The sequence below is a fragment of the Cavia porcellus genome, unplaced genomic scaffold (assembly GCF_034190915.1).
Source record: "Cavia porcellus strain 051 isolate PalLab524CR breed Dunkin Hartley unplaced genomic scaffold, mCavPor4.1 scaffold_49, whole genome shotgun sequence".
NCBI classification, from domain to species: Eukaryota; Metazoa; Chordata; class Mammalia; order Rodentia; family Caviidae; genus Cavia; species Cavia porcellus.
This window is the reverse complement of record NW_026947532.1, coordinates 2,032,549-2,052,495: the sequence shown is the minus strand read 5'-3', so window position 1 is coordinate 2,052,495 and position 19,947 is coordinate 2,032,549. Positions and strand designations below refer to the sequence as shown.

Below are 19,947 nucleotides of genomic sequence, written 5' to 3'. Positions count from 1 at the left end.
CCATAGCTAGAACTGTACTCCCTGAAATTTCCTGATTAATATGCAAAAGAAAAAAAGTTAAAAAAATATCCAAAGGCTTCAATCCAAATTTAAAATTTTAAGAAAAACAACTCTCCTGGGTAGCCGGGAGGGATTGTCCTTTGTAACCCAGTCAGAAATGATCTCAGGTCATCGAAAGCCAGAGCCAGGCTAGCCCTTGGCCTCCTCCTCAACATTGATCCTGGGGGCAGGGTCAGTGATTCCTTTATGGAGAGCAGTCACAGCTGCGTGTGACGCAGCTAATCGATGCCCTGCTGAGTCAACCAAAAAGGCCGGGCCCAGGCAGCAGGCCGAGGCGCAGGCTGTCAGCACGGCCCCCCAGGCTGACCACTAATGAGGAGTCTGCGGCTACAGCCACACACACCCCCCACCCAGCAGTGCTGCAGAGGGGCACAAGTTGGACCGAGGGGTTTGTAGGAAAGGAGATTCCCAATCCCCACCCATTCTTTAGAACTAGAACAAGGTCAACCAGATGTCCTGGAAGGCTGCCACCAATAGGTGCTGCTGGGTGGCAGAGCTGGGGTCACGGCAGCTTCGAGGAACCTTATCCATGAGCGCCCTCTGCTGACAGAATCAAGTGTTGCAGCTGCTGTGCTGGTGTAGCAAAGTCCCAGCACCAACAGGACTAAGGGGCTAACCTGGGGGTGGTCCGGACAGTCGCCTGCTTTAGTCTCTGCTGTTGCCGCAGGACAAGCAGAGGGATCCTTTCAGGGCTGCAGTGAAACTGGCCCAGCCTCAAAGGCAGCAGGAGGAGGTGAGAAAGTCCTACCCTTTGCTAGGGGTTTCCCTGGGAAGGCCGGCACTGTGGCCAGTTCCCCCAGGGACCCATCACAAGGCTGAGGCAGAGACAGTGGCCAGTGGCAGGCAGGTCCCAAGGAGGAATCGATTCCAGAGGCTCTCACTTCTGGACAGGAGGGCACCTTGGCAGAGAGCAGAGAAGGCCACCCCTGCCCATGGCCACAGGCTTGACCCTGTCCCTCAGGATGTGGGGACATGAGAGGAGACAAGAAATCAGTCTCAGCTGGCACCCACAGGGGTGGCCTGCTATGTGTGGCAGCAAAGACCCCAGCTGGCCAGGCCAGTGGCAGGGTCCTGGTGGCTCTTTTCCCTGGGACCGACCAGTCAACTGAGGAAGTGGAATTGTGTTTGACCCCCGCAGCCCAGAAGTCCCTGTCCTTTTCCCTGTTGGCCTGTGCAATTACATCTCCTCGCTGTCCCCTCAAAGGGCCGCCTGCCTCTGTCCCACCCTGCCTCTGTCCCACCCTGGCACTCCACGCCCAATAATGGCTCTGCTTGAAATAAAGAAACTCATGGAGAAGACAGCGTCTCCAGCATGAGCCACTGCCCAGGACCCCGAACCCCGGCCCTCCCAGCTCATTACAACACTGTTTCTTGATTTATAAAGTCTCGACAGTAACAGATTTTCCCAGCTTAGATAAAACCTGAAAAGATAAATTAGGTTTAACATACATCTCTCTCCTGGCAAAATAACAACGGATTTATGGTCATTTTAAGACGTCCGTACTTGTCCGTACTTGGAGCCAGGCCGCTGGCACACTCCAGGCTGGCAGGCAGCTTAGGGGAGTAAGTATGAGCCCCTGCCTGACAGCCCGTATGTCATTCCTCTTGTGAAAGTCACCGCGACGGGGTGGGCTTGGCGTAGGGCCAATCCCACCCTCAGCTCCTCCGGCCTGAAGGGACCATGGCTCACAGGGAACACAGTGGAACCTCATAAACACCTCTGCTGAGCCCCAGATTGAGAAACCGCATTGTAATGAGCCAGGAGGGATGAGGGTTCAGCGTCCCGGGCAGTGGATCCTGCTGGGGAAGGTGGACACAGACCAACCACCTGAACTGGTCACACCACCGATGAACAGCGATCCGTCCCTGACTGGGTGTCAGGCTCTAGAGACATGGGAAGGAACAGAGGCAGCCCCCGCCTAGGAAGTGAAGGAAGGAGAATTCCATCTGAGGGGTGGAAGCAGATTAGGACTCAGGGTGGCATTTCAGTTGGCCTCGTGGCTCAGCAATCCCACAGCTCCTGGAACCCTGATTTGAGCCACCAGAACCCAGTCCGCAGGCCCTGCTGAAGGATCAGTCAGGCAGCTCAGGGTACACAGGTGTTACAAGGACTTTCCCATCTTGTGACTGAGCCACCGGTCGCATGGGCTTCCCTCAGCCCAAAGACACCCACAGACACAAGTTCACGGGCGACCCAGGTCGCCACGGGCCAATGTCCTTGAACTAAGTACAAAGACAACATGAAATGAACTGCTAAATCCTAGCTAAAGATGCCGGGATCCCTCCTGAACCACAGGACCAGGAAGAGCACCCTTTGGGGAAGCAGTGGACGAGGGGGTGCCTAGAGACTCCTCAGCTTTTTAAAAGGGCCCTGGTTCCGGGACAACTGTCAGGGTCACTTCTGGGCTACTGAAACAGAGAAGGTCTGCTAGTAATAACAAGATGGTGTCCATGGTGACCACCTGCCCAGGCTTGGCCTCTTTGGCCTCTCTTGTCTAATGGAGAGAAGAGCTCATCTTCCCAGGGCTACAAGAAGACCATAGCAGCCCACCCCGCCTGTCCAGATAAGCCCCGAAGGCTCACTCACCCTGGGCTGGCGTGATGACCTGACTCGCTCCCCCGGCCCGAGACTCACAGCTCACGACAGGTAACATCATTAAACGCAGAGACCTGGGCTTGGCAATGGCTTCTCTTTAAAAGCCTGGCACCAGCTCGTGTTTGATTCACGGATCTCTTCCTGTCACTGCCCCCAATTAAGCTGCTGTCTGCGAGCTCTTCTTTCCCAGTGTCCCTGAGCTGTCTCCTGACCTGGTCCCCGGGGCCCATCCATCTCTCAGATGAGGCTGAGCCCAGCGGCCACACACCTGCTCAGGACACCTCGGCCCCTCACAGCTCTGTGGTGGACAGTGAGGACCACTCTGAGCTGGGCACCATGATGCAGAGGGCTCCCGGGGAAGGCGTCGCTGCAGACCGCACAGTCCCCAGAGGGCACCCCCCACCCCTACCCACCCCAGAACAGAGTCCCAGGTCCCTTACCAGGGTACAGCTGCTTGGTGGGTGCGCTGAGCTGTGCATCTTTGGTGACTCGGTAGGCAACATCGGGGCCCTTGGAGGATCGTCGCGTGGCACAAAACCCAGTGGTCTTGGTGATTCCATCCGGCAGGGTGTGGAAGTCCAGGACCTTTAGGAGATCTGCTGGCTGAGCTGCAAGACAGGCAGGGGTCACTGTAGGAGGAGGCAGAGCTCGGGGCCAGGGTCAGGACCCACAGGTGCTGCCATGGGACCTGCAAGCTGCTGCGTGCCAGGGAGATGCACTGCACCCTAAGGGTGCACCAAGAGGCCACACAGAAGCCCTGCAGCCGGGCCAGCGTCACGAGCTGTGCCAGGAGAGATCATGGTCTCAGCCCAAGAAACTGCCCCGCAGCCCCAGCACTTCTCACCTCCCGGGTTCCCACAGCCATTGCACAATTCGCCCCCTTACTGCCCATCACAAGGTCACTTCTCACACACTCCATGGCCCACAGCTATCACCACACAGGCAAGATGAGGGAACCAGGTCCCCGCACCCCTGGCGAAGGGCCCTGTCTCCCAAGGTCCCCGTGCCTCTCGAGGTCCCTGACCTTTACCCTAAAGCGCCTGCTGGAGTAGAGGACAGCGAGCCTGAGGGCTGGGGTCAGCAACAGCACCTCCTGGAGAGCTGGCTGCCCCTTTCCTCACACCGGCCTGGGGCCACGCCCCTTCCCGGAGAGCACACCTGCACAGCCCCAGTCAAGCAGGCAGGGAGAACGAGCCCCAGCTCAAAACCACAGGGACAGGATAAGTGTGCGCCAGAGTGGCAACCTGGGGTCCCAGGACTTGCCCTGCCCTGCTCCTCCAGGGACCAGCCCGGGTGGAAACCCTCACCTCAGGTGGACAGGCCTGACTGACCTGGGCTGGCTCCCCTCATGGGACTTGAGTGAGCCGCAGGGGTGGGTCGCCACTCAGGGTGGGACTGACTTCGGCCAGTCTCTGAAGCACCTGGATCGTGCTGTGACTGAAGAAGGACTTCTACCCCGGCTGTCCTCATGTGCAGGCCCCTGGGGACCCATCCCCATGCGTGCTAGTAAGACATGCAGCGCCACCTCTGGTGCCCCTGCTGTCCAAGCAGGCCGCTCCTTGGGTCCTGGTGCCCCCTAAATGATCCCACTCAGGGACTCCAGACCTTGCTCATCGGTGACTTACTCAGGAGGAAAACCCCACTTATCCAGCAAGTGTGGACAATCAGGAAGGAAGTCGGTCAGCACTGAGGACTCTGCAGCACCCAGCGACCACTCCAGGGTGGCCACACAGCAGCCACTCCCTCCCACAAGAACCAGCCAGCCCCAAAGGGTGGTAGCCTGGAAGAATAGGACAGCAGCCCACGTGTCCAGTGTGGACCCCATGCAGGGCACATGGGACACTTGGAGGTGCAGATGCCTAGCTGGGTGTGACAGAAAGCCAGCCTAGTGCAGGCTGGCAATGACCTCAGAGAGCAGGAGGAACGTGGAGCCACTCTCTCCCTTCTGGAAGTCGGGTCCACACTGCCCAGACCCTGGAGTCCCTGAGCCCTGGCCCAGGAATGTCATTTCAACACCCGGCTTGGCAGCACCCACTGTGGACTTCTACTTTTGCAGAGGCTGCCTACGGGCAGTAGGGGGCACTGGGCAGCCAGCACTCAGGGTTCAGCCAGGCTCCCTGGTTCAGACTCATCCATCCCTCAATGGCCTCTGTGATTTTCTTGGGTGGCCCTGGGCCCTATCCAGGGTACAGACCCATTTGGTGTGGCCCACCGGGATGCCCCACATACTCATGCCATCTCCAGGTTGGCGACAAAGCCCTCCCTGCCCCCACTACAAATCGGAAGCGACCAGGAGAGGGTGGCTGGCGAGCAGGCTGGGCACAGCTGCAGGCCTGGACAGGGCCGTGGGAAGGGACCGCACGCCAGCCGCAGCCACACCTGCCGGAATGACACGGTGCCCAGCTGCTCATCTTGCAGACTCAGTTTCAAGGCTGGCAGCGGCCGAAGGAAGGGACCGGGGATCAGCAGGGTTTCCTGGCCTCCTTTCACGGCAAGCCGTGATGCTCTTCCCAGACCCAGGGCCAGCCTGTTTTCCCCATCGAGACGGCAAAGAGCTGTTTTCCAGCGATTCAAAGGGCTGTCATGGCCGGCCATGAGCCACCGCCCATGGCCAGGAAGTAGCACACACTGAGTCCTGGGCCCAGTGTGGGGCGGGGCTGGGTGGCACAGGTCTTCCGTGGGCTCCCCAGTCCACGGGAGGCCCAGAGCCACAGCCACGGTGTGGGGGAACAGAAGGCTATGGGTGAGAAGCCAGCTTCACCTCAATTAGCAGGAAGATCTGGCCCAGCTGAGGCCAGCAACAAAAGCCACAGGTGCCAGGGGGAGCGTGGGGTGCAGACTGAAGCCTCTGCAGCTCAGCTCCCTGCCTTTATCCTTTATCCTGATGACAGCGGCAGGTCCCTTGGCACTCCTATGGCATCCCAGGGCCTGGGTGCGAGGAGAACGGTTTCCGACAGGCCCCTTGCAGAGGAGGACGGCTACTCTTTAAGGCAAGAGCCACTCAATGTGCCCGTAGGTCCCAGCAGTTTTCACTCTGTCTCATGGGTCCCTCACTTGGGGGCACCCACCCTGCATAGCTCCCTGCACCCCAACCTAGCCTCCCCCAGCCCTTCGTTCTCTGTGCAGGGAGCTGAAGACCGCATCTCTCAGAGGCCGTTGCAGCAAGGATTTTCCAGGTGCATGGTGGGTTCTGCCCATCAGTCTGTGCTGGGCTAGGGGCCAGGGGAGCTGCGATGTCAGGACCTGGGTGCATCATGCTGTCAGGGTGGGGGGCAGGCAGTTTCACTCAGAGCCACGTGACCTGGAGGGCAATTCCTGACCCCACTGCCTCAGCCCTCCAGAGACAGGGTGGACACCTAACTTGCCTGGAAACGCCCACTCCAGTCCATGCTGGTTCTGTCTACATCCCAGGCTGGGACACAATGGATCCATGGCCACAGCCAGGGTAGTGGGTGCCACTTTCCATGCCCTCTGCCCATATCTCTGCTCTGGTCATGCAAACACTAGTCTTGGAGTCTTGGGCCCAAGTCCATGACAAGGTGGCCAGGTCAGCTTTAACAGGCATGGACAGCCAGGCAAGGGCTCTGGCCCAGCACCAAGGTGGAGACAGCGGGAAGTCCCTGGAGACAAAGGCGGGCCCCTCAGAGATGCTACCAGGTCCTCAGGAAGAGGAAGTGGAGTGGACGGACAGATAGACAGGTGGGAGGATAGACGGATGGAAGGCTGGGTGGGTAGCTGGATAAGCGGACAGAGGGGCAGATGGACAGGAGGATGGAGGAAGCGACCAGAAAGCGTGAGAAGGGGACGGAAGTGGGTTGGCAGCACCTCACAGGACAGCCATTCTTGCAGCCCAGGTGGCGCTGCCCTGTGTTCCCAGAGCCGACCACTGGGGCGAGAGTGACCAACCCATCTGAGCATCATCCTGGCTCCCGCCAGCTGCCTGAGGCCTGAGGCACACAGCGTCTGTGATAGGGCCGCCCAGACCAATGCTGTCCCGCTTCCCTCCCCGGGACTGGACTGGACACTGGGCCCCAGATGGTCAGCTGGGGTCCAGCTCCACGTGGCTACTGTCCTGTCGACTGCAGGGACAGGGCTGAGGGGTTTAAGGGGACCACAGCAGCCAGCAGGTGGGGTGCTCCTCCCTCTCCCACACAAGCACTTCCTAGGACACAGATGTCCATGGAGACAGTTGCTGGTCAGTGCTCCTCCACTCCAGGGCCTAGACACATACAAGGCCTTTGCCCCACTGCCCTGCACTCCCACAGGCGGGAACTCAGCGACCTGACCTTGACCCCAGGCCCTGCATGGCCCTAGCAAAGCTGGGAGGTCCCCTGTTACTCACTGTCTGTGACAGGGACACACACCAAGCTCAGGCCTCCCTGGGGCAGGGGCAGCAGGCACAACATCAGCCCATGGACACCAGCCTGGAGTCTGACCAAGGGTGCAACCCCACAGTACAGAGCTTAGGGACTGAGACAGGGCTGGGCTGCAGGCCACTCTCACAGGTCACAGGGACGTCTCGGGGTCTGTTCACAGATGATGTGTGGTTGGGGAGACTCTGAACAGCAGGCCTGTCCCTGCTCCTCCCTCCCAGGGCCACTATCCCCCTTCCCAGCAGCTGACACCAGCATGCTGGCGCCCCAGAGGGGGAATGGTCCCATGCATCACCCAGGCTGTGGTCAAGGATGCTGCAGCAGCTGAGCAGGAAGCGGGGTACTGCCCCTCACTTCAGGGGGACACCCTCAGAGGACTGATGGCAGCCAGGATGCAAAGCCAGGAGGTCACAGGTCCAGGAGGCCCCAAGGGTGCAGAGGGCTGCAGGGGCAGGAGTCACTGATGCCCAGCCAACACGAAGGAGGGGTGCTGCAGAAAGTGCTGACAGCCCTGTCCTGGCGGAGGGGCAGCTGAGGCCCTGGTGCCCATGTCACCTCCTCACCCAGCCCCTCCCTTGTGCGCTTGTCAGACAGGGACGCCCCCACGTTCAGGGGAGGAGACCCCCGGAGAGGCCTGGGGGGCTGCTCTGGGACCGAGTCTCTTCTCTCCTCTACAGTGGGCCAAAAGGCAGAATGTCCCCGAGAGCCCCCGCACTCACTGCTGTTCCCACTGCCCAGAGCAGTGACTCTAGGGACAGCCCAGGGCAGCGACCGAGGGGGCTGAGGCACTCCCTGGGGAGGGAGCACCTGCTCCCGCTGACCTCAGGGAGCGGGGGGGGGGGGTCTGTAGGCATAGCCCTCGCCCAACCTGACCCCTAGCTTCACCGTGCTGCTCTGCACCTATCAGAAGATGCGCTGCCCCCGCCATGTGCGCGCCCTTTGCAAAGCGCAGCCACACTCAGTGAACGGGGGGGGGGGGGGGGGGGTTGCTCGTGGGAGAGAGGAGTGGAGGAAGGGAGAGCGGAATAAAGAATGGATACAGGAGGATGGAGGATTAATGGGAGGATGGAAGCTGGGAAGATGACTTCGTGTGTCATGATGAGAGGGTGGGTGGGTGGTGGAGGGTGGATGGATGAAGAAAAGGCTGGACAGGTGATGGAGAAGCATGGAAGAATGACCTCACGGAGGGCTCCATGGAGAACTGGACGGATGGATGGATGGATGGATGGACAGATGGACGAACAGATGGATGGACAGATGGATGGACGGATGGATGGAGAAACAGATGGAAGAAAGGGCTGACCATAGGCTGGCTGCTTTAATGAAAAGATTAAAAAAAGGAAGGACAGTTACAGAACGACTTTGCCGACACTCGGATGGATGACAGACAGATGGTGGACGGATGAAGAACCACTGAACATGGGAAGGGGGATTCAGCTGGTGAGCTCTAACCCCTCAGGGATGCAGGTGCCAATCACTTACCCCACCGTTCCCTTCCTAGGGGGCCTGACCCTCCCTTCACCATGCACACGGGCCCACAGCTGGCCCGGATGCCTTCTGCAAACTCAGACAAGCACCAGCCACCCCTCTGTCATGGCTGCCTCCAGTCCAGCTGCTGACACCTGCAGCTGAACAGATCACCCACAATGCCCAAGTGCTGTCATGCAGAATCAGAGGCGCTGACAGCAGGGACACTGTGGAGGCCACGTAAGCAAGGGTGGGGCACGTGCAGAGGACCCAGGCTTCAAGAGGGCGGGAGATGCAGTGTCAGGTGGGAACAGATGGCAGCCACTGTGCGGTCTGGGGCTGCACAGGTGTGTTCCCGGCACAGGTGACCCAGTAGGGGCCCTCATGGCAGGCAGCAGCGGGAGGGTCCTGGGTGAGGCCAGAGCCAGGCCGCACAGACAGGGCCTAAGGGCTGTGTGCTCCTGTTGGCCGTGGCCTGGAAGACCTGACTCAAGACTCTACCTAGAGGACATCGAGGAAATGGCACCCATCAGGGACATCTGACCTCACAGAAGCATGGGATACATCCAGCCGCTCACCCATCTGTTCGGCATCTTCTCGAGGGTGTTGGCCATTACTTCCTTTATTAATAGATGTGGTTTCTTCCCCTTGTCATTGCTCAGAGATTTACGAGCACAGCAGAACGTGGCCAGGGACATTGTGTCTACGGCCACCTGCCAAAGAGGGACGGGCACCGCACACAGGCACAGTCAGCAGCATTTGTGGGACCAGGCTCGGCCCCTGCACCCTTGATGGGGAAGCAGGTGTCGAGCTTGGGCTTCCTTGAGGGTACTTTATCTCCCTGCCTTGCGGGCAGCGGGGTGGGGCTGATGCCAGGAGGCAGATGCAGGCATCTGGGACATTCCACAATGTCCCTCCTGCTTCCAGAAAGACGCAGACCTCAGCCACGCTGGCTGAGGCCCTCATCTTTAGTCTCAATCCCAGGCCTCACCCAGCCCAGTTCCTGGGAGGTGGTCCTGAGGCTGTATAGGGGCCGGGTGGGCATGAGACAGAACGGCTCTGCCTTCTGATCAGATGTGATCCTGGGTTGGGCTGATTCCAACAGGCTCTGAATGGACAAGGTCATCAGTCCCTGAGCCCCTAAGAGGGTTGCTTCACTCAGAATGGGTCTGCTGAGCACCCGCCGTGTGCATTGGGTCTGAGCCATTCCTGAGTGGCCTGAGAATCTGAGCAGAGGCCCCCACTGATCCCCACCCCAGCCCCCAGAGGCGCACAAGCTCGAAGCAGGTGCAGGATGGGACTTCAGGATCAGACAACGAAGCCTTCTTCCACAGACACCCGTGGAGCCAGGTACTAGGACACACCCTAGACCCATAAGCAACCACGACCCTGAGCTCGGTTTCTTTGCTGCATAAGAGGTACAAGCAGGACCCGCCTTACCCAGAATGCTGACGACAGCCTTTACATGCAACACATGCATAAAAAGAAATTATTAAAAAAATGTGAACAGCGAGGGACACTGCCCGCGCTAAGAAGGTTAACTCCTGCCTCTCCACCATTGGGTTACTTGGGTCACTTAAGCAAGCTCAGGGACAGCAAGCAGCTGCAATGCATCTCAGATGTCCACCTCCCAGTGTGCCTGCTTCCTCTGTGTCCTCAGCGCCCCTCAGAACACACACAGCCCTGGGCAGGCAGGAAATGTCCCGGGGACCAGACCTTGAGGAACAAATCCAGAAGCACAGAAGATTATTTAGCCCAAGGCAGGTGTGCAGTAGGGCTCCAAGGAAATGAGGACAGAGTGAGCAAGCCGGACACCAGGCAATGAAAGGTCCAATGGGTGCCTTCCAACCATCCAATCAACACATGGAGCAACAACCCAACTCCTGGACAAACAAACCAGCCAAGCAGAGAGCAAGAAATGACATAGCCTATCAGTGAGCAAGCAAACAAACCAACCAATGAGAAAGTAAAGTCACAGGCAAACCATCCAATGAACAAAGAAAGTGCAGGGGCTGGGGATTTAGCTCAGTGGCATAAGCGCCTGCCTTGTAAGCAGGCAGTCGTGAGTTCGATCCCTGGTACCGATAAAAAGCAAAAAGACAAAAAAAAAAAAAAAAAAAAAAAACAAAGGAAGTGCATCCTCAGATTCAAGACAGAGGCTGGGGGGAGAAGAAACCTCTGGGGCAATACAGAGTGTCTCAGGATGCACACGTTGACCTGGTGCTTTTCCTCTGTGGCTAGTGCACAAAGGCTTGCATTGATTTTCAAGGAGTCCACGATTGGTTTGTGAACAGGAAACACGGTCAGACACAGGTTGGGGACTGGTTAAACCAGCACAGTCCATGTCACTCCACTGTAACCACAGTGACCCCTTGGACTATGTGACCAACACAGCATGACAGATGCAGCACAGGGTTAGCTTTCGGAGCTGGGCTTTGAGGAGCTGGGCTTTGAGAAACAGGAGGTCCTGCTTCCCGTGTTTCTGGGGACATCCCAGAAGCTAGGCCCCTTGCTGGGGGACTCAAGAAGCTCCCATATGGGGAAACACACCCCCAGCTCCCATGTGAGGAAACACACTCCCAGCCAGGGTGACTGGCCTGAGACACACAGTCCCAGGCCCAGCTACCTCCCTGAACCTAAGCCACGTGCAGGGATACACTGTCCCCAAAAAACTCTGCTCAAAAGATACAAGCACCTGCAAAACCAGAGTGCTCTCTTGCCTCAGACTCAGAGTGCAGGCAGCTCAAGGTGACCGCTGCGCCAAGCGGGTGCCAAGCAGGTGCCAAGCAGGCACTGGCACAGGGAGAACAGGAGACACTCTTGTGACTAATGAGGAGTAAGGGGAAGTGATGCCCAGCAGCACTGCCAGTTACAGACACGGGTTAAACCAAGACCTCCCTGTCTGCATTCAAAGACCCAGATCACCTCCTCAGCACGGGAAATGATGGCAAGTGTGACCCTCAGGGCCAGAAGTTTCAGGCTCATCCATTCCCCTCAGGCACCCACAGGACACGGTGTGTCACAGAAGACTTTGGTACCAGGACCCTATAAGGCCATAAGACAGATTCAAATAACAACTTCTATAGAATGGGTAATCAATAATCATCACAATAACAAGGGAAAGTTTATCATATAGGGAAAACTCACCTTGTATCCTATTAAATTTGGTTTACGGAGATATAGGTTTAGTTGTGTGGTTTTTTTTTTTTTTGGTCTGTTTGTTTGTTTGGGGTTGTTTGTTTGTTTTGACAGGGTCTCACTGTGTAGCCTAGGCTGGCCTCAAATGCACCATGATCCTCCTGCCTCAGCCTCCTGAGTGTAGGTATGCATTTTCCAAGTATCGTATTTCAAGCTTACTTCTTTTCCAGTGTCTTAATGCCTTGGGAATAGGATAAGGCTTTCAAGAAGTCTGGTTATCAGGCCCGCATCAGTTACAGTTCATAATTTTTGTGTCCTCACTGAGAAACCTTTGCCTAACTCAAGGTCAAAAAGAAATTTTTTTTTTTTTTTTTTTTGGTTTGGTCTTCCATGGCTCTGGGTCTTAAATTTCGATCTATGATCCATCTTATTTTTTGCACACTGCTTGAGGTAAGGGCTGAGGTTGACTTCTTTGCAAATGGATGTCCACTGCCCTCGGTGCCAGCTGCTGCCAAGGGCCATGCTCCTACTTTTACAGAAAATCAATGGACCTGTCATGAGTCTAGTTATAGACGGTTCTGTCCGTTGACCTATGCGTCTGAAGTCACCTGTGTTAAGTCTTAAAATCCCAAAGCATGAGTCCTCCAATGTTCTCTTCCAAATCTGTTTATTTTAGGTTCTTGGCATTTCCATATAAATTTCAGCATCATCTCTATTTTAACAAAGCCTGTGGAGGTTCCACTTGGTATTGCGTTGAATCTGTGATTCAGTTTGGGGGAAAATGACCTTAATTTTGAGTCTTCTGACCCTTGAGAATGGTGTTTTATGTCTGCAAGTCTTTGCTGATTTCACTTAGCTTGTAATCGGCAGTGCACAGGTCTCACCTATGTGTTGGTAAATTTATCTCTAGCCCATGTTTTGGATGCTACCGTAATGGCTTCTTAAATCCGCTTCTGCTTGCTCATTGCTGTTATCTGGAAACTCGAGTGAATTTTTGTACTAATTTGGCACACTGTCACCATACTACTCATAATTACCAGTACTAAACATCGTTTTGCAGGTTCCTTGGAATTTCTTTTTACATAATCATGCTGTTTGCAACTAAAGATCATTTTCTTTCTTCCTTTCCAGCCTGTCCATCTTTTATTTCCTTTTCCTGTCTTATTGCACTGGCCAAGGCCTCCAAAGGAGACTAAACAGGACCGATCTGAGCAGACAGCCCCACCCTGCTCCTAATCCTTGAGGACAGCACTCCATACACGGAAAGGACAGAAACACCTTTCATCAGATGGTAGCAGTCCCCTTTTATTCCTCCATCATTGAAATTTGTTCCCTCTACTTTATGTTTAAAATTACCACATGGTGCCACACAGTCCAATTTTGTAAATATACACATGGAACAAGCCACAGAAATTCAGAACGTTCCAACACTCGTTCTGTACTTCACGAGGCTGCACTGTGTCAGGAAGTCAGCAGCAGCTGCTGCAGCATGCCTGGAACAAGGCAGGGATCCCCATTCACGTGCACTTTCTTCTTTATATTTTCTGGTCGCTTCCAGAAGATCCAGGGTAGATGTGTACTGCTTCACTGATTGACTGAACCAGAGTCCAGCAGGAAGTAGTCTCCTCCCTCCAAGCCTATGGCTGCACATTTTTAAGCATTTGTTTTATGGAAAACAAAACCACATTTTCACTTCCCAGGAATTCCGCTATCTCCCAGGAGGGTGACATTTGCAGTGGGTCACCCCACACCACGTGTACACACAGGGCCCCATGCTAAGACCCGGTCCAGCTCACCCTTGCCCTTTCAGACTGCAGCATGGACAAAAGACATGCGTTTGTCTGCTGGCCGCCCGCTCCTCCCAGGCACTGGCCCGGCGCTGGCATCTGCCTTGAATTCTCCTCAGAAAAGGAGGCCTTTGGCCATGGAAGGAAATGGACCCCGGGAGACGGCTTAGCATCTTAAACCCTACAAAACCAAAAATGTGGCAGACAAAGTCAAACAGACTGCATTTCCGGTCAAGAACGATGGCCACTCTCCAGCCACTCAGCTCAGAAGCCCAGTTCCCCAGACAGAGCCAGTGGATGATATTCTTGGGCAGAGAATGTGACAGTCCCCAGTGGTTCATGGACATGAAACCGGTCCTGTCTCAACTGCATGCTGTTAGAAGCGAGACCCGATGAGGGCTGGGGATTTAGCTCAGCGGCATAAGCGCCTGCCTTGCGAGCAGGCAGTCATGAGTTTGATCCCTGGTACCGATAAAAACGAAAAAGGCCAAAAAAAGAAAGAAACGAGACCCGATGAGCATCTCCCCAGTAAATCCTTGTCTCCCCAGGTGGCTCAGTGCTGTCTGCACTGCTCCCAGTGATTTTTCTCAGCTAAAAGCTGAAGGAAAGAAGCCCTGCTCCGGGTCATCCTGACCTTGGAAAACATCCCACCTTCTCCAAGACTGGGAAGCTCATCAATTCCTAGAGTTACGCAAGTTTTCAGAACACTCAACGATGATTCCAAACCAGCTACGGAACATTAAACCAGCCCAAAACCCCACGAGGACTCGCAGGATAACCCAAAGGCTACTCTGCAAATCGATGGCACTCGGGATCCACGTCCTGCTGAGTCCCAGCTCCATTGCAATGGGTTGATGATCCCAAGGTTCAAAGTCTCCTGGACATAGACCTGCAGACTCGGGAGCACTGGTCAGTCCTCCAGACAGGAGTAAAGGACAGGTATGGAACTGCACCAAGCTTGTTTTCGTTCCAGGAGCTGTGCACCGGAGGTAGGTGCCACTCCTGCCGCCTCCCTCCACCCCCGCCTGGACCACCCTCGCCCAAGCACCCGGACTCTGGCTCCAGCCCCCTACCTGGGCAGGTGCACTGGGACAGATGTGAGCCCCGAGCGTCTCCAGCCTACTTGGAGACCCCAGCAGGACAGAATCCAGGGCCACTGTGCACCCCACAGGTATGGCACAAGCTCAAGCAAACACGCACAGCCAGCCAGGGAAGGAAGGACAGGAGCAGTTTGCAATCATCCTGCTCCCCGCCTGATGGTGAGGAGGGGTGCAGAGCTCCCAGGCATGCACACATCCCACCCCCAGACATGGGAAGTGCTCCCCCCTCCTCCCTCCCCTCTCCAGATGCACAGTCTGCCTGCAAGCCCAGGGACCAGAGAGACACCACAGGCTGGAAATGGCTACACAGAGACCCAAGCATGAAGTAACAGCTCCCTGGGAGCAGAAAGCAGGAATTCTCCTAGGCACAGCACCCCAGCGTGTGGCCACACAGATGATCGTGGCAGAACACAGTTCTACAAGGAAGGGCTTCCCAGGTGCTGCAAAGCTGTGAGTCAATGTCTAGGAATTCGCCCCGAGGACATCGGCAGAGAGGCAGGAAGGACCTACCATACCCTACCTTACCCTACCCGAAAGATGCTCACCCAAGGGGTGTTTATAGCTGCAAGCTATGGACCCAACCAGAGCTACGGGCCAGCTCTTACCTGAGCTCCAATGAAAATATGAACTGGAAATGTTAGAAAGCAAATTTTGTGAGTTTTAATCATTTTTATTATTTCTTATCACTTTTTATGTTATCTGATAGTGCCCACCTTTAACCCTTCTAACTTAGAAATGATTCACAGGTCTGAGCACATAGGAGAAACCACAGTTCTGTCCAGGATTCCAGGGCCCCCTGGGACTTGGTCCAAATCTCCGGGGGCTGAAGGTGCAGGGGTCTGATATTCTGACCATGCGAGAAGAATTCTTCTGGTACCCTGAAGGACTCCAGGTGAGGTGGTCACCAGCCTCAGTTTCCCTCTGTAACTCGAGGGGATGAAGGCTGCTGGGAGCCTTCGTGGTTCCCCATGGCACAGATGTCTGTTTCCCCAGCCTCTCAGGATGGGACCCATACCACCCATCCAGTGCCTTACTGGACTAGTCCTTTTTTCTAAATCACTACTGCTTATTTTTCAAGACCACACCAGTTTTTAACTAAATCATTTCAGCCAAAAGGCCGCTGCTTGACCGCAGGAAGGATGTGCCCTCTCCAGAACCACCAGCCCACAGGTCACTATCTCTGCCGCCTCTGTACCTGCTCTCTCCCGGACAGCCCCCTGCTGGACCAAGGAGTCGGTCTCTTCCAAAAGACGCAGGTGGGACCAGCACGCTTGCATTGCACTGTGCCGCACGCACGAGATGTACTAATAAAAAATGAAGAGACACAAAAGAGCCGCAACCCAGGTGCCACAGTAAGTGTGGGTGCCAAGCGTCCAGCCCTGTGACCAGCACCGGTGGGCTGGGACCTCAGGGCGCCCCTGGGACGGAGCTGGACGCGCCCGATAGGGAGGCCTCCAAAGCCTGCGTGGTTGGTGGTTTATCCTGGACCACAGCCGTGAATCTAAAGCCCTTTCATGCCATCCTCTCACCGCGGCCGTGTCCCCTTCTGCCTGGCCACAGCACCATGACTTGAGGCGTCAGAGCGGTTCACTCCTCTGCTTTGCCGACACCACCATGCGGTGGCTGTCACACCCCCACGCACACCCACGAGGCGAGCGGCCGGGGCAGGGTGCACACACTTTGATGTTTTGGTGAAGCCTGCCAAGTGCACTTTGGAGAAAGGCAACATTCGAGTGCCCCACGCCCCCACCAGACCCAATGGGGCATATTTCGGTGTTCGTCCTTTGTCCCTCAGGCCAGACGAGCAAGGAGCAAGGCGAGACATCATAAGTCCTTCTGTTCTCCTCTCTGCAGAACCACCCGTGTCTTTTAGCCATTTTCCTGTCCGCTTGATTCGTAGGAACTCTGCATATTACCGCCAACCACCGCTCCTCTGCTATCTGTGTTCATATTCTTTCCTGAGGAAGAGCAGTGACTTTTCTTTGATTTAGGGTTTTTTTTCCTTTTTCTTTATTTTTTTGGGCTTTTTGAGGCAGGGTTTCACTATGCAGTTCCAGCTGATCTTGGACTCACTTTGCAGCTTAGGCTGGTCTCAAACTCCCAGAGATCCTTCTGCTTCAGCCTCCCCAGTGCTGGGATTATAGGCATGTGCTCCCACGCCCAACTAAGTGGCTTTTTAATTTTCTTTTGGCTACAGAAAAAAGTCTTAACTTAGACATGGTCAGGTTTTCCTTTTTTATGATTTCTGAGGCATATACCATCCTGGGTGGTAAAGCCTGGTCTCCCGTGCCTTCTTAGGCACCTTCTGGTTTCATTTTTAAAGTTTGCATCTTTGATCCATCTGGAAAACATCTGGTGCAAGAGGCAGGACACAACTGTGCTGTCCCGGATGGCCTCTTCCTCTTCCCACTGGGCTCGGTGACTCAGCCCTTCTTCCCCAGCCCATGAGAAATCGCTGTCCTTACCGAACCCTAAATCCCTGCCAGAGCCCTGGAGCTGCAGGGTAACATCTCCCCACCTTGCGCCACATCGGACAGTGCTATGGGGTGGGGGTCGCCCACTGGCCCTCAAGTGCAGCCCCAGGAGGGTGCTGGGTCCCGCTGGCGGATCCCTGGGTTGGGAGTACGCTCAGGGCAAAGCCCTGAGTGTCACCAGCAGGAAGTGCCACCCACCCTCCGTGGGGCCATGGTCTATCCACATGGTACTCACTAGATGTCAAGGAGCACCCAGTGGGCACCCAGTCCTGGCTGAAGGAGGGGCACAGGCGCCCAGCCACGCCTCCCCCCCACTCCAGAGGCCTCCTCTGTCCTTTATTCTGAGTGGCCTTTTACTTTCTTCTTTATACAGTCACACGTTCCAAAGCGACTACAATGAAACACATCTTTGTTCACTCTTTCCAAAACTGTATTATTAGAGAAGGAAAAGGAAGCAAGTGGGGTCCACGGGTGCCACCCCAGTGGCCAGGCGCTTGCTCCCCCAACGCTGGGCATCCCTAGCGCCCCTGGGCCCAGCAGCGGGATCCCAACACGTGCTCCTAGGCCACACTGCACAGACCTGGAAGGGCCGAGAGGGACCCGCAGGGAGCTGCTATCACCAGGCTGACCTCTGACCCTGAGTCTGGAGTCAGGCTCTGCTACCCCTCTCCAAGGACACCAAGGAGGTGGCACCGAGCAAAGTCACACATCACCATGGCCCTGCACCAGCAGGCAGGGCCCAGGTTTTCCAGGGCTCAAGGCCTGTCCGTGCTGTTCTCCCTGGGGACAAACTGCAAGGGGTCAGGGCAGGGGGTGAGGATGGGGGTCACATCAAGCTGCCCCTTGAGGAGCCTTATGCAGCACACCCCACACTCCAGGTGCCCAGGTGAATTGAGAAGCGGTCAGAGCAGGCAGGGCACACAGTAGGCATGCGGCAAGCGCTGTCCGGCCCGGGAACCCACAGGGCTCCAGGGAGCACAGCAGAGGTCGAAGTGCAGATCCTGCAGAACAAGTGGCCCGATGCACACCAGCAGCCCCGCACCAGCCCGGCCAGCAGTGCACGCACAGGCTGCTTCCCCATTCAGCAGTGCCTGCAACCCCATTTCAGGGCTGCAAGCAGAGCCCACGCCAAGAGAGAAAACAGGGGATGCTTTGGAGACCCCCTTCCGGCCGAGCAGCTCTCCCACCCCTCCCGACTCCACCCTCACCCACGGACGCACAGTGTCCAGAAGGGACTGGGGAGAGGCCAGGCTGCCTCTGCATAGAGGAATTCATCTGCTGGCCAGGATCACTGCCTGGTACCGAGATTCATGGGAGGAAAGACTGATCAGGGGCCCAGTGCTGCAGTCTGGGCTTCATCCTGGCCTGGGAGGGTGGATGCTGGACAGCAGGAGGTAGATGCAGAGTCAGGAAGGGAGACACCTGTGAGCTTGGGCAGGGACAGTGAGGGGCTCGCACCTCAAAAGGATTTGGGGTGACCCATCCCTGCCTCGAAGCCCTGGAGAACAGAAGCCACCAGAGGGACACCTGTGGGAGAAGATGCAGTTAGAGGAGTGGGCAGGGCAGGTGCACTGAAGAATTCCAAAATGTGAACTCAAATAGTCAATTAAGGGTTTAGATTACAGAGCTGGAAAGACACCTCTGCAGAGACAGCAGCTCAGTGGGCAGGATGGGGGCACAGTGGGGCAGTGGGGGAGGGTGCTGCAGAGATTGGGGTGCCACCACCCAATTTGGTCATCCCAGGATCCTCAGATGTCCCCCCAGAGGCAGCCTAGAAACTCTGCCCTCACAGGGCTGCAAAGCAGGGCAGAAGGACCCAGGCAGGATCCAGAAAGATGCAAGATGTCCACAGTCCGTTATTCAACACCCTCAAGAAACACCAAAAGACAGGAGCTAGCATGGGCTTAGGAGCACACTCCACACACAGATAGGCACAGGCACACACATGCTGGCTGCCGCAAGCTGCCGTCTGACTAGGGATCAGGAGAGATCGGGGTGGCTCCGATTGCTGTGTGAGACGTGGCACACATCCTAAGCCCAGATCTGTGTCCATCGGAGGACAAGGAAAAGGGGCCGAGCCTAGATTCTGAGCCAACACACACAGACAGCTGGCTCCTGGGCCAAGCCCTTGTATGTCCCCACACTACAAGTGGCCTGGGAAAGTCCCAGGCATCATCCCCCTCCAGCTCTCAGGGACATCAAGCCCAGCACTTCTGGTCCTGCCCTTCAGAGAGGTGGTGGTGTAGAGATGGGGGTTGCCTCTCCAGAACCCTCCAACCTCCTCCAGAACCCAAGTCTGAAAACCACAGCTCATCCCCCCACAGGATTCCTCCACTGCTGCTCCATGAGACCCCCCAGTCACCTGCCTGCTATCATAGTGGCTTCACTTACGCGCCTTTGGGCTTCCCCACTGCCCATGAGGTAGGCAGACATCATCCACTCTGACTTACACGGCACATGTAAATCTGAGGAAACTGAGGCACAGAAAGCACTGGTACTCCTGAAACTGCAGAAAGCACTCTGGAGCACCAACCCAAGGCACACAGAGTTTTCACAAGGTCTACTAGAGCAAGGTTGCAGTACCACCTGTGGCCTCTATGAGGCACTCCTGTCCTTGGCCTCCAGCCCAAGGGAAGATTGAAGCTTCAAGGCTCTGCTGTGAGCTAAAGCCTTGCCCGCTGCTGTCCACTGTGAAGTCCGTGGCCCAGGTCACTGACAATTAAAAAGGCCAAGCACCGCAGTGCAGCACAACCCTTACTTTCAAATGCACTGAAATTCCCCCACTGTCCCCAGCATGCTCTGTGCAGAAATGCAGTGGGCAGTGGGCAGCAGAATGGCTGGGCCACTGGGCCAGTTTACAGGAAACCAAGAGGGATCATCCCAGGAGCCCTGTCCTCAGCAGCTCTGGTGGGACTGGCTACTTCCAAATGGCAGAAAGGGTGACTCAGCCTC

The 19,947-nt window shown here is 56.1% G+C and overlaps 1 protein-coding gene across 2 annotated transcripts in view; it reads right to left on the bottom strand.

The window, feature by feature from the left end:
* Nucleotides 1–19,947, bottom strand: part of Col5a1 (collagen type V alpha 1 chain) — a 119,333-nt gene that overhangs the window by 89,347 nt on the left and 10,039 nt on the right. For both annotated transcript variants that reach the window (XM_063244181.1, XM_013153252.2), the window contains exon 2: nt 3,097–3,264. In XM_063244181.1, coding sequence (XP_063100251.1) covers nt 3,097–3,264 — 168 coding nt within the window. The remainder of the gene's footprint in view (nt 1–3,096; nt 3,265–19,947) is intronic.